This window comes from Coffea arabica, chromosome 6c, assembly GCF_036785885.1.
Source record: "Coffea arabica cultivar ET-39 chromosome 6c, Coffea Arabica ET-39 HiFi, whole genome shotgun sequence".
Lineage (NCBI taxonomy): Eukaryota > Viridiplantae > Streptophyta > Magnoliopsida > Gentianales > Rubiaceae > Coffea > Coffea arabica.
In genome coordinates this window covers 27,713,279-27,728,533 of record NC_092320.1, presented here as the reverse complement: position 1 = coordinate 27,728,533, position 15,255 = coordinate 27,713,279, and the positions used below count along the sequence as shown (strand labels likewise).

At 33.6% G+C, this 15,255-nt stretch overlaps 1 protein-coding gene across 2 annotated transcripts; it reads right to left on the bottom strand.

Annotated features, from left to right (window-relative positions):
- Nucleotides 1–2,840: 2,840 nt before the first annotated feature.
- On the bottom strand, nucleotides 2,841–9,483 carry LOC113694331 (uncharacterized). 2 transcript variants are annotated; one of them, XR_003449310.2, is made up of 5 exons: nucleotides 8,526–9,483; nucleotides 7,945–8,085; nucleotides 7,160–7,450; nucleotides 3,435–6,152; nucleotides 2,841–3,349 (listed from the first exon to the last, which is right to left on the bottom strand). XR_003449310.2 is itself a non-coding variant. In XM_027213256.2 (4 exons), the coding sequence occupies exons 1-4, from the start codon at nucleotides 9,348–9,350 to the stop codon at nucleotides 4,059–4,061; spliced, it is 3,351 nt and encodes a 1,116-aa protein (XP_027069057.1). In that variant the 5' UTR covers nucleotides 9,351–9,483; the 3' UTR covers nucleotides 2,841–4,058. The 2 variants fall into 2 exon arrangements, 1 of the variants encoding a protein (XP_027069057.1); XM_027213256.2 differs by having other exon boundaries at nucleotides 2,841–6,152.
- Nucleotides 9,484–15,255: the final 5,772 nt, after the last annotated feature.

Genomic DNA, 15,255 nt, shown 5'->3' with positions numbered 1-15,255 from the left:
TATCTTTTGACATAAATTTTTTCAACTGTATTTTGAATTTTGGCTAGGAAAATCAATGAACTGGATTTTGATGTCTCACAAGAATTGTAGGGATACATATGTCTTAGCTTTTAAATGGATTAGGAATCATCTCAATCCGGTACTTGTAATTCAAGATATTGCCAAATATCAAGATGTGTCAAAACTGTCAAACTCTTCTTGAGTTGAATCAATTCAAAGGATACCAAAACCTACAAAAACAACACAAATTTGCATATTAATCCAGACTTTTGCATGTTGTGGTTAAGAAACACTACTTGTATAAAAAACAACTTATAAAGGAATTCAATTCTTCCATTTTAACTTAAAACACACCAAAAATTTACCCTAAAACCTAACTAAAAATAGGCAAAATAAATGCTAATCACTCATCAACACTTCTCCTTCACAACTCCACCCCACCAACAATTTTAGCAAGATCTTCAAGGGTTTTTCATTGATTTGCAGTAATGTCCTCTATTTCTGGATCTTAGGGTTTCTATCTCATTTGTGAAGAAAATGATAGTTTTTCATTTTCTCTCTTTTTGTTTGGTGTATTTAATTAACAAGAGATAAAAAAAAAAGAGTAGTTAAGTTTTGGATGGGTTTTCTAATTTAAAAGAAAAAAGAGAAATAGTTCGAAGGTGGGGCTTTGTTCAATTCTTTAGGCCCCATCGACATTTCTCCTTAGCAGCTCCACCCCACCAACAATCTCAACAAGATCTTCAAGGGTTTTTCATTGATTTGCAGCAATGTCCTCTATCTCTGGATCTTAGGGTTTCTCTCTTGTTTGTGAAGAAAATGATAGTTTTTTGTTTTTTCCTCTTTTTGTTTAGTTTATTTAATTAACAAGAGGTAAAAAGCAAAATGAATAGTTAAGTTTTGGATGGGTTTTCTGATTTAAAAGAAAAAAAGGGGAAAAGTTGTTAAGTGAAGTCACGTGACTGCACATGTAATGATTCCGTTAGAAAATTAAACGAAATCTATCACTTACCCAATTTTACGCAAAATTAGATAGATTGGGGATTACATTTGCTTTGATAAATAGATTGGAAACTAGATTTGCGCATGGGGACTAAAATTGTAACTAGTACACTTAAAATGGGTTGATTAATCTATGGATCAAATTCAAGAACATTTCTTCTTTTTTCTTATGTGAAAGGTAGTTTTCAATATTGTTTATGACATGATTTATGACTATGAAGATTGTATGATTAAAAACTGGAAACTTGCACTTGTATATTTTGTAAATAACATTTAATTTTCTTTTTTCATTTGTCTTAGTTCACAATAACTCAAAGGATTTTTCATAATAAGTGTCAATGGTTAAGCTAGAAGACCAATATTTAGAAGGAAATCAGAGTAAATAAGCTAGCTTATTCTATGTCATTCTAGGTCACTTGTTATTTTGTGTGTTCATCCTTATCCTCTCAACTTCCCCGCAGATCACTTACTAGGAGAGGTTTTCATGGATCGGGTCACGAGTCCATTGACACCCGATCCATTGACAATTTCACCGACTCTAACCGCAAATAGCAATTTGGTAAAATTGTATTTTATACCCTAATTCTATTCAATAGATTAACTGCTAATTGGTTAACTTGCAAGATAGGGTCAGGTATGCAGGGTAACCTAACCCTCTTGTACTTGTAGGAAAAAAGAAAAACAAAATTAGATTAACAAAGAAAATAACATAATAGTTGTCCAAATTAATAAAAAGTATTTAATCCTATAACTCTAAAAAAACCACCAACAAAATAGAAAATCAAAAGACAATAGATAATTAAAACATAAAATATTCCAAACATTTTCATTTTTTTTTCTACTTCTTGAAAACTATTAATTCATTTTTATTAAGGATGACAGGTTGCTTTACAATAAAAAATGCATCGTCTAAATATTAAAACCAAAATAAATAGCGTGGTGAAAGGGATAGAATTTATGAGAAATGAAAAGGAATTTTGAACAAAGAGAAAAAAATAGAGTCATAGAGTAAATGAAATTAGTGGCAAAGAAGATAGGAAATGGACAAAAGAAATGGAAGATAGGGTTAAATATATAAGTTCATAAGTGATGACAAATAAAATGTATAATGACATGTGGTTCATAATTTAAATTATTATTAAATGACTAAATAATTTTGGGTTGAGGTTTGGATACTGATTATTTTAACCAATCTTCCATACATGCGAGTAGGCTCAAGTAACAACCCCATTTTTTAAAATTGAAAACCATACCCTAACATAATTTCTCAAGTAGGTTCAAATAACCTACCCATTTTTAAAATTATGAATTGGCACCCTATTTTTGGGTTTGGACCAATTCGATTTTCTTGGTTACCCACCCTTTCAATTCTTTTTGAATAACCCTAAATGACATAATAGTGTACAAATATTCCGTTTAGGTTTAATTTATCAATACGGTCATATATCTCTTAGCATCCAAAAAAAAAAAAGTGTAGGGCTACAAGACAAAATTAAGTTACTTTTTTTAACCTTTGAACCTCATCCAAAAAAATTGCAATTAGAGCTAGAAGATAAAAATCAATGCTTAATCTTTCAATCGAGCTCCCCATTTCAAGATTGGTTCATAAATTTAACCAAACCAGACTCAAACAAAAGCTTTATGCTCATTAGTTTTGAAGCTCAACCAATTCTAAGTATAAAATAGAATTTGTATAAAAACCCAAACAACTTGAGGTCAACTCGACATTTACATTGAGCTGGATAGAGCAACCTGCTTTAACATCTCATGCTTTCCACCGCACATTCGGTTTTGTAGGAAAGATTTATATTAAAACCAAACCTTCCTTGTCCCGTACATGGCTAAACATATTTCATCATCATTTCATCTTCAAACATACCACATCAGCATAAATTGTAACAAATATCTCTCTAACAATGTAATATACCAACAGATTTCCTTATACAATGTGTCCCCTCCCCCTGTCCCTAAATCATGCTGAACAAATCCCACCAAAACAGATATTTCTATTTTTTTTAAAAAAATCATGCTCAAAAAATCCCATGTTACAAACCCCAATGCTAAATCCCGATTTTCTTTTGTACAAGGAACATCTCTCCAAATACTCACAGCCAATCTAAACTATGCCAACAATTCCAGCTACAACAGCACAAGTTGAGGGAGAACGATGCTGAATTTATTACCTCATTCCTCATTCGCCAAAGTTGATAGACTGTAACAGCTAGCATTAGCCTCTTCAAATTGACAGCAAAAACACTTGCCCTTCCAATGGTGACACATCCAATGTAGCTCATCAGGCCAAGCACTTGCATGCAACGTGATAAGTAAAACAAAAGGCCGGTACTTTCTGCAAGACATTACACACAGAAAGGATGATTAATGGTTTCAGCCTCAATCACCACATGAAACACAATTAGAGGGTGCAGCAATACCAACTCCTTAGCCTGTCTCTGGTCAACAGCTTCTTCTTACATGCAAGCCACAGGATGAAGAAAATTTGAGAACAAAACCTGTGCTTCACACCAACTGGTACCATTCAACTTTACTGCCTGGACATCTCAAGACACGAGGGTTCTATCGCTGATTTCAAAGAAACTGAACAGGTGTACTGGCAGTCCAGTAGATAGAATCAGAGCTATCAGGAAGAGGAACAAAGCATATTGGAGTAGCCAAGTTCAACCTTCTCACCTTGAGATTAAACTTTCTACCTTGAGGCCATTGCCAATCCCTACATTTAATAAATTGAGCCACTTTAGACCCTTTACAATAAGACCAAGAGGATGGAGAAATTTCCCACTGAACTTCTGGTGTGGAGGGCCTATAAGTTGCCAAAAATCAAACCAAAAACTCGTATTTTCCCCAACATCTATCACATGCATGATATAATGGTGTACCTAACGCCTTAGCTTAAGCAGTTTACACCACACCCAAGAACAAACAGATGGTCTCTCATTACTCGATGATGTCCTAACAAGAATAGGCATGATTGTATGTCAGATGCCATAACAGCATTTCCGCTTATTCAGTTGTGTAATGAGATCGTATCACTTGAGCTATCAATTGAGAGAAATTTCTTCATCATCAATCCAAATATTAGGCACATGAACTATCTTAAACCAGTCTTCACCTCCATCCTTGCGGCATCTTTCTGTAACCTTTGGACAATCTCTTAAGATTAAAGATTGAAGTGAAGGAGGAAGTTGATGTTCTGCATGCAAAGATTGCAGGGCTGCACAGTAGCTTATCTCAAGTTTCTTGAGTGCTTTAAAATGTGAAAGCAATGGAAGATCATATAATTTTGGGCAGCATATTATAGACATTTGAAGAAGGCATGGAAGGTCTCCATTCTCCATTCCGGTCCATTCTTCAAGGTTAAGCATGTTCTCAAGTGTCAATTTCTCCAACTTGGGAAATGCTTTCAAGCCTTGACTTCTGTAATTTCTGCAAAACAGACGGTTGATGTCTCTTAGGCCAGCCATACCAACTATTTTGAGGATACTCAAGGAGGGTAACTCTCCCATAGAGGGTAAAAGATAGCAGTTCTTGCAGTTGCAAAGGGTGATGCTTGCGAGATTAGTGAATGATGGATTACTAATCCAACTTGGAAGTAATGAACCATTGTAAAACAGTATCTGTAAGCTTTCAAGATTTGTATGTGGCTGAAGATACTCCAAGATCTGCTCTTCAGCCTTGGAGTTTTGATATCTATGTTCACCCCATCTTAACTCAAGTTTTGTTATGTACTGCTTGCTGTTTAGAGCAGCTTTCTTAGCTTCAACCACGTTTGCAACATTTTCAAGCCTTGCGATGCAAAATGTTCCAGTGATATTATCCAAATCTTTTAGCTCTGCAACACTGCATCCTTCTTCCCTTCCAACTAGGAATGCTTTCAAGGTTTGAAGATTTGTCAAACTCCCCATTCCTTTCGGAATGAAGTTTAATTGACGTACAATGTCAAAGTCCAAATGTCGAAGACTAGTCAGATTTCTCATTCCCGGAGGCAATGAACGAAGAGCAAAGCAATCTCTGAGTTTTAGTGTTTGTAAACTATAAAGGGTTTCAATTGATCTAGGCAAAATTCTAATGGGAGTATAAGAGAAGTCGAGGTAATGTAATAATTCTAAACACCCTATAGAACTTGGCAATCCTGATACGAGGGTTCCACTTAAATCCAAAGTTCTTAAACTCTTCAAGCATAGAAAAAGATCACGAGGTAGCTGATTGATTGAAGGGACACACTCTCCAAGAAATAGAAGCGTGCGCAATTGTTTGCAATTTTTAAGAGCCTCAAAATGACTTGAATCCAACTTTTGCAAGGATAAATGTAAGGTTTTTCTAGATATGTCCTCCAACTTCCCTTCCTCAAACCTTACATAGGATTCCTCAGAAAAACCTTGTTGAAAATACCACATAGAACACTTAGATTCATTAACCTTATACTTTTGCTGTCTATAGAGCTTATCGAATCTTGAGGGCACAATATAATCCTTATATACCAAAATATCAAAACAAATGCCACCCTGATTCTCCAGTTTTTCTTTAGCTTTGGCAACAATGAGTTCCTCTGCAATCCATAATTGCACCAACGTATCCTTCTCAAATTCATAACCAAGAGGAAACAAGGTGCAATATGTTACACACCTTCTGACATACTCAGGCAAATTCTTAAATTCAGCATCCAAATTTGTAGCAATCTTATTTGACTCTTTCTTCCCTCCCGTACAATATGTTCTCTTATCCTTGGATCCAGGTTCAAATGGTTCAAGTGGAGATTCTTTGGCCTTGGCTATTTCACTTGTCTGTTGATTTCTAGATCCAGTCCATTTCATTACAGTTGCCCGAAATTCCTCTGGTGATACATGAATTAATGTAGTGGGAACTTTTGATCTTCGATGTTTCAAAGGAGCATATCCGGATGTCAGAACAGCTTGCTTAGGCTTGGAAATTTGGTATCCAGTGACAAGCACTTTCGGATGATTTTTAACATCATCAGCTGACATCCCACCACCAACTACAGCTGCCACTTTTTCCCAACGATTGGGACAGTCCTCAGAAAACAACTGCAGAGCACTCTCAAGCAACTTCTCTTGAGTTAAAGTCCACGTAGTTGAAGAAGAGATGGGAGAACCAAATGATGGTTCTGAGGGCACCTGTTTGCAATTGGAAGAGCACAGTTTATTACAAAAGCTACACCTTGTAGATTAATTGCATCTACATTTGTGTAGATTATTCAATAGCATCTACATTTGTACACTTTCTTCTGGAGGAGATTAGTACTTGGTGTTGAATAAATCAAAAAGAGAATCTTCTTTAAGAGACTCATTATTCTGTTTCTTAATGTCTTTGATAGTTGATATGGTTTTAAGAGAAACTAAGACCCCTTAACTTCTGAAGAGATCAATAAAAATCTAAAAGTATCAACAAAGATTAACCAAGTGCAGCAGTACAAATTTTCCCACCATTTCTCTTGTAAGTTACCTACCAGTACTTTGATGGCTATATTTATAAAGGCCAACATGGTTTGATTCAATGGCTTCCGATTTATCTTGGACAATGGTTGCGCTTTGTCACAACTATATATACAAGTGCTAGCTTAAGTTAGTTCACAATTAACAGGTCTAATACTTCCATGAATTTTGATTCATTTTGGAAACTATCTTACACAAATAAGAACAGGAAATTCGAAAAACCAACTTGGGAAAATTACCGCACATAACATGATCTACGTATGCGAACTCTCAAATGCTTTGCTAGTTCTCACTGATTAACAAAATTATTTAGGCTAGTTATTGCAGCCTGAAATTTCTGGCTACTAGCTCTAGTAGTTTTCCTGAAACTTCCGAAAGCTATTCCACTATAATGTGAGGTTTACGTACTCTCTCATGGAAAAAAAGTTTCAACCAACTTAATATGCATAGTGTGATTCTGACTTTATTATGTCTTGATGTATGATATACATCAAATAATGAAAAAAAGGGGTATTTAATCAATATAACGGTCCCTTAGTATCTAGCAGTCACTTAACTTTCAAAATCAAAAAAAAGCAGAGAGATTATGTTTATGCCGGAGCCATAAACACAGATTTAAACTTCCGTCACTTTCAGAAAACAGTTAACAAACTAAGCTTCCTGTACCACAATTGCATTATAGAGATTACCGTAGATTCACCATAGTCTTTAAAATTTCCCTGATGCTGCTCATGTTCATCTGGAAAGTCACCCACTGAAGCCAACCTGTAGCCAGCCTCATTGCGAGCTTGTTCAAATTTCAGCCGATGGGACAACTTCTGAACCTGTTCCCTTTCAATTTCATTCACACATTCTTTCTCACGCCCAAATCCCCTCAGACCAAGTCCTCCTTGATGCCACCTGATTCCGGACTCTTCTGGAAAACTCGCAACACTGTATACCTTATATATTTTCCTGACCTGATACCCTCTCACATAAGCCTGCCAACAGATTTACTCTGATTAAGACGAGTATTTCAAATCTTTTTTAACTGAACCAGTTTCAAAGGGCTTATGTCATTTGGCTGCAAAGTTCTACATGACGACAAATTATACTTTGCATCCTCAACATATTCTTCAATATTCAGTCTCCGTTTTGAACTATTATGTTTTAAGCATCATGTTTCAAGAAGCAAGTAAATTTTTTTGACATTGGTTCTGAGATACCCAGGATTTCAAAATAAACTCTACTTTTTGAATTCAGATTCATTCTTCTCGGAATTATATTAAAAGAAAAGAAGAAAAGCATTTTCAGAAACATCCTAATAAACAACATAAAGAGTGAACTGCATAGGGCACTGTGACTAGAATATGACAATGAAAAAGCAAAGGAAGGTACTTTAATTCAGAAATTAACAAAATAGATTGGCGTAATTTCAATAGTTATAGCTGAAGTATATGTAAGTATATTACACATCATGAGATGTAAATGTCACCTGTATCTTTATCACTTTCTGCCGTCTTGCAAGAAAATCCTTGTGACCTTTCCAACCTCGATATGTCTTCTGTATGGATAAAGCAGCTGAGGTATGATCCCTTGAATCACTGAATGCCAAGTTTGATGCATCCAAAAACCCCTGAAATGACAACTTGAATGGATTACATTACTTTATGAATCTTTTTTATCATTACTTGAAGAATTACATTAACAGGAGCATGTGAACAAAGACTACACAGAATCACTTATTTCAACATTTATAAACAGAGAAATAGAGAAATAGTAAAACCTTTCTTCGAGCAGCATCCATCAAATTGTTTGCCCCGGGTTCGTTTTCAAAATTTTAAGAACGTATATGAATTACATTTTCATTCTTTCTTTCGCTTTCAAAAGTTTAAAGATTTATTACCACCAATAACAGTTAGGGCCTAATCCTAAATTTTAGCTGGAGTAACTATCGACTAGGACGAGTAAAAATTGAATCCAAGAGAGGATAGAATCAAACTCCACAAGTAAGCTTTTCTTAGTGAAGGTAATAAACTATAAGCAAGCTTCGTTAATTGAAGGTAATTAACTAACCTGGATTTTCCTGCTTCCAATTTTTCTGAGAAAAATAAAAGGATGGCCAAGTAGTTGCTCAACAGTCCATCTTTTCCCCTGATCTTTCTTCAAACAACACGATATAAAGTCAGCAAATTCTGGTGATGCTGTTGGAGGAGCTTCAGGTGGCTGTTCATGCCAGATTGTCTGCTTAAGTATTTCCCAGTCAGATTTTCTTCCACAGTTGAAGGGGAATGAGCCCAGATACAACTCAAGAATGGTTATCCCAAGGCTCCATACGTCTCCAGAGTACCCATTGTCCATTCGTTGGTTCAAATCTAAATCCAAGTTTTCAGGACTTGTGTATGCTGCCATTGAAAACCCACCAAGGAATGAAAAGATTGGTCCCAAAAATGATATCTTTATACCCTTTTGAGAATTCATGAAGATTTTTGAAGGTCTGATGTTTCGATGCAAAAGCTTTCTCCTATGGAGGTAAGCCAAGCTGGACAATACTTGACTGGCTATGTCTGAAAGTGTGGATTCCTTGGTGATATGGCTTCCCTCGAGGGTTTTGCAGTTCAAGTACTCAAGCAAGAGAAGAAAGTTTTCATCTTGATCAAAGAATTGGTAGAATTTAATCAAATTTGGGTGGTCTAAGTGCTTGAGGATGTTGATTTCATGGTGGATTCGTTCTTTTGAGTAGAAATCTTGAAAAGGGGATTTTCCTAATTGTTTTAGTGCATAGAGGTTTCCGGTTGGGTGATGCACAGCTTTGTAAACTTTGCTCCCTCCATCTCCTTCTCCAATCAGGCTTAGCTGCTCTAAATCATCAAATTCAATCTCTGGTGATGGTTTAGACATATCGTAGGAACTTGTTGGACTTTGAAGGTAAGCTTGAAATTTGTGAATACAAGAGAAGACTACGGAGCTTAGCTTGTTTGTATGATGGTCTTGGATGGATAGTAGATGCCATTACACAAATAAGGTAGAGTTTGACGACTTTTGGGATATGGTGAACGACGTACACTCCACTTGTGATTTTTTCCTTTTTGCCGTTGAGTAAAAAATCAAGTAGTGTAGTCTCGCGCTTGGATAGATCGGTTTCAAAGATTTAAAGGTTTAATTGTGTCACCATTTCAGTAAATAATGTGATACAATCTGGATGATTAAATCTTTGAAAATCAAATCAACTCAAGTTTTGGCCAGCAAAAAATATTAGCTCTGTTTGGATTAGCTATTTTTTGAAGTGTTTTTTAAAAACTTTACTGTAGTTGTATATATGAAAAACTTTTACTGTAGATGTTTTTTGATTGTTTTTAAAGGTATTTTTAAAATATATTTTTAAGTATTTTTATAATTTATAATTTTTTTGTAATTTTTTAAAATTATATACTAGCTATGTTTCTATTTATTAATATTTATTTATTTATATATATAATATTTTATTACTTCAATTTTGTTTTATAATATGTATATTAATATATATATTTATATATATTTATATATGTATATTAAATATATATTAATATACATATTATATTTATGAATTATATTTATGTATATATAAATATATTTATATAAATATATTTATATATTTATATATATTTATAAATATATTTTAAACAAAATATTTATATTTATATATAAATATATTTATTTATTTCAATTGATATAATATATATAATATACATATCAATATACATAATTGAAATATACGTATTAATATTAATATAATTTATATATATAATATAATATACATAATTGAAATATACATATTAATATATATTAATATACATATTATAAAATAAAATTGAAATAAATATGTTTATATGTTTATATAAATATATATAAATATATTTTAAACAAAATATTTATATTTATATATAAATATATAATATTTATTTCAATTGATATAATATATATAATATACATATTAATATACATAATTGAAATAAACATATTAATATTACTATAATTTATATATATAATATAATATACATAATTGAAATATACATATTATAAAACAAAATTGAAATAAATATATTTATAAATTTATATAAATATATTTTAAACAAAATTTTTATATTTATATATAAATTCCAGACGGAACGAGGGGTTAGCCCCTTAAACCAGAAAAGTAAAGAAAATAAATTAATTAAAAAGCATAAGAGTTAAGGAGTGGGTCACAGTCGGGCTGCCAATCAGTTAGAGTGTTAGTTTAGGCGGTTAAACCAGTCATGTATGGTTAGTATAAACAAAATAATTAAAAACAATTAAATGAATACGAATATAGGCAGTTCAGCCGACCATTTGATTGAATGAGATAAAATATGAGAATAAAAGAACTTACAGGATATGAAGCTTGCACAAGGTTTGTTCCTTTGTTTGATTTTAAAAACTAAAAACTAAAACCAGTTTATATAGAGAGAGGGGAGAGTTTTCATTAAGTCTAGAGAGAAGGAAGAGCTTGACGAATGGTGTTCAAAATTGTGTTCTGAATGGTGTGTGGAATATGTTGGATTTGAGGGGTATTTATAGCAAAATTTTTGTAGTGCTACAGTATTCGCTACAGTGTTTTGCTACAGTACCGCTACAGTGCATCGTTTGTCTTTTGTTGTCGTGCTTGCATAGTAACTTGTCGGACTGCTACAGTGCTTCCGGTGCTACAGTAATTGCTTTTTTCTTGTTTTCTTCTTTCTTGTTCGTTGTTTTGTGATCTTATGGAATTTGTGAGAAAATTTCATAACAGTCATCTTCATTTTCTGAGCCTTCATGTTCATCAAGTTTTGTTCCAGAACTGGAGGCCTTCTCTTTGTTTGAAGTTTCTTTTGATTGATCTAGTTGTAAAAGTATATCTTTCAGTTGTTTGATATACTCTTATTTGTCAGAGATTGATGCCAGCTTGGCTACTAAGATGGATTTCTGCTGCAAAAACTAGCTTGTTTGACTGTCTCCGGATTTTATTAAGCGAGAATTCCTTTGAAATCATGCCTGGATGTTTGCTGGTTGAATGAAATTTTTATTGAATGTTGGCCACCACTTTGAATATCCTTGTCGGACTAATAATGGCGGGAGTTATGTTTGCTTTATGTATTCGTATTTCCACTGGTAGACCCATGCTACCGAAAATATGGAAAAAAAAAAAGTGCAAGCTGATTGGTATATAGTTGTTTGGGGATTCAAATCTTTCTTTGAATAGTTTGTAGCTTTATTGGATATCTGGAGGAAGAATTTTCAGATTAGATTCAAGTGTTTTCCACCATGCTAGAAAATCATATTTGTTTGTTTTCAAAAAATAGAAAAGATAAGAATGTTGGTTTAATTCATTTTGGAAGGTGAATGCATAGAACCAGGCTGTCTTATAATCCTAATAAGTATACCCTGGGGGATTAAAGGAAGTGGTAAAAGGTTTGGGTTTGCTTAGGTTTGTTCCCTATTCTGACAGCTTGAGAACGTTTAGAATTTGGGCACTGAAATGAGTATTGATGTATTTTCCGGTAGGGTTTCCATTTTTGTCTTTCATCTATGTTTTGTGGGGTTTAAGGACCAGAGAATTTGAATCTGTGAGAATGAGTTTGTAATACTTAAGTGTTTTGGTAAGAGTTTGAGGTATGAAATTGTAAGTGTCTGGAAGAATAGTTCGGACCAGTATGTTTGGGTCATCATGCCAATAATCAAGTTCGATTTGGACCATAGGAATGTGGGTATTTGATTTGACATAGGGGCAGGAAGTTTTGTTTGGTTTTGGTTCATAGTTAGCTAGGGTCTTAGATTCCTGGATAACAATAGGTTTGGGCTGGGTGTTTTGGTCTAAAGCCAATTTAAGATAGCTTGGTGTATCCCAAATAGGATATCCCGGTGAATTACGTTGATATCCATGAGATTCAACCCATTATTTGAAATGGTCAAAATATTTTTGTTTTTCATCTTCTTCCTCGACTATGTCAGCCCATGTTTTTGGAGAGGCTATGGATATGGGTTGAGGTGAGGAAAGAATTTGAAATCTGTTTGAGGGTGAGTTTGAAGAGGATTGTTTTTTCCTATGGGATGGACTAGATGAACTTGAAGAGCTTTGTTTGACTGTTTGGGAAGAAGGCTCTGTTTGTTTTGAGGATTTCTCCTGTTGTTTCCTTTTTCTGGGCATCTTATCTTCCCTGCAAAGATTCTCTGGTTAGATAATCAGGAATGGAATTTGAAGATCCTTTAATATATTCAATGTCAAAATCAAAGATTGATAAAATTGTTTACCATCTTGCAAAAATTTGTTTAAAGGCAAGGTTTTTAACATCTTTTTGTAAAACATCTTTGGCTGATTTATAGTCAATCCGAAGTAAAAACTTCTGGTTTAGTAGTTCAGCTTGGAATTTTGTAATATATAAAACTATTGCTAAGATTTCTTTTTTGATAGTAGAATAATTTTATTGAGAATTGTTCCAGTGTTTGGAAGCAAAAGTAATTATTTGTTCTTTATTATTTTTTGTTTGTTTAAGAATACCACGATATCCTAAATCAGAAGCATCCGTTTCCACAACTTTTTGAGCTGTTGGATCTGGAAGAGCAACACAAGGAATGGCTTTGACATCGGTTTTGATTTTTCTGACTGTTTCTGTATAAACATCCGTCCATAAGGGTGGAGTAGTTTTTAATCTGTCATATAATGGTTTGGCTAGGTTACTGAAATTTGGTATAAAATCTGAGACATAGTTCAGATATTCCAAGAATCTCTGGAGTTGTTGTTTGTCAAGAATTTGGTCAGGAAATTTATCAGCAAACTGGATTGATTTGTTTATAGGGGTAATGGTTCCTTGGTGAATATGATGTCCAAGAAACCTAATTTTGGTTTGGAAAAGACTGATTTTCTTTTGAGAGACAACAAGGCCACTTTTTTGGGTAATATGAAGGAAGGTATTTAGGTGTTTGAAATGTTGCTCAATGCTTTCTGAGAATACCAGAACATCATTAATATAAACGATGATGACTGAGAAATAAGGACTGAATATTTCATTCATAATCCTTTGGAATTCAGAATGAGCATTTTTAAGTTCAAATGGCATCACGTTCCATTCGTAATGTTCAAATGGTACTGTGAATGTTGTTTTGTATCTGTCTGAGATATGAATATGAATTTGCCAAAATCCTGACATCATATCGAATTTTGAGAATATTTTGACAGAATAAAGCCTTTGAAGTAAATCCTTCTTGTTTGGTATAGGATATCTGATCCACCGAAGAGCTTTATTCAAGCCTTTAAAATTGATTACAAGCCTAGGAACTCCTCTTTCAATCTCTGATTGTTTGTTAACATAGAATGCTGGACAGCTTCATGGAGATTGACTTGGACTAATAATGCCTTTGGATAGGAGGTCATTAATTTCCTTTTGACAATGTTGGAGCAGTTCCTGATTCATCTGTATAGGTCTGGCTTTTGTTGGAATATCCTTCTTCTCAAAGTCAGGTTCATAAGAGAGATGGACAGTATGCTGTTTTCTTGTCCAAAATGCATTTGAAACTTCTGCACAAACCATTCCTTGGATTCTTGTTTGCAGATTCTGGATTTTTTGCAGGATTTATGGTTTCTTGAGCTGCTCATCTATCTTTTTGTAGGCAATTTCTTCTTTTAAGAAATTGATTTGCCTGTGTTTGAGGGATAGATAATTTAATATTTTTTTGAATTGTTTTTCTAGAGAAGGGTAAGAGCATCTTGCCCATATTTTTGGGGTACAATCCCCTCATCAGTGGTCAAATAAGAGATAAGTTTGGTAACAAAAGTTGTTCCAAGAATAACATTGTTGGTTAGGTCTTTTGCCAAGAGGAATGTTTCTTTAATGGATACAGAAGGAAATTGAACTTGGACATTTGAAAGTTTGAACTGAATGTTTAATTGGGATCCATTGGCTCCTCTAAAGCTTTCTTTTATTTTTTCAAAAAACCTTCTTGAATACAGCTATTATCCGCTCCTGTATCAAATAAAGCTTCTGTTTCTACAATATAATTGTTACTAATAACTAGTCTTATAAGAACAAAATATTTTTTGTAAGATATTATGTTTGATTGCGGAGGATTTTCAATGATATCTTCTTCAGTGGTTGATTGGACTGTTTTTTCGATTGTTTTAGATTCGCTTTTGAGAGAAGATATTTCTGTTTGAAGATCTTTGACAGTTATAGGTTTGATACTAGGTTGAGTTTTAGTTATGACATTTATTGAGGAATATCCTATGTCTAAGGAGTTTCCTATGTCTTTTCTTACATCAAGACTAGTGGTATTATCAGAATTATTCATTGGTTGACCGGATATCAAAAGTTTTGAAGTTCTAATAGACTCTTGGTTTGGTAAATCTATTGGATTTGATAGATCCACTGGGGAATCTAGTAGATCTATATCTGTTGGGTTTATATGGATTGATTTTGATGGATCTATGGATTCTGAAAATTTATGAGAGGATTCTAGTTTATGGGTTGTTTGAGACAGATCTATGGATAGATCCAAAGGTTCTTGTATAGAAGTGTTTATGGTTTTTGACATAGAGGATGCAAGTTTTGAAATATTTTGAATTGGATTATTGAGCTCTGGTGCGGACACCTTAGATGTTTAAAACTCATACCAGTCAAAGAAATGAATATGTTGTTTTGTTTTTCTCAAAAAAGTCATAAAAGTTTTCTTGAATATTTTTTCGGGTTTCTCCCTGATATTTGTCAAAAAATTGTTTTCTTTTAAAATGGTTGTGATTTGCAAGGAATTCCAATTTAAGATATTGTTTGTCAAT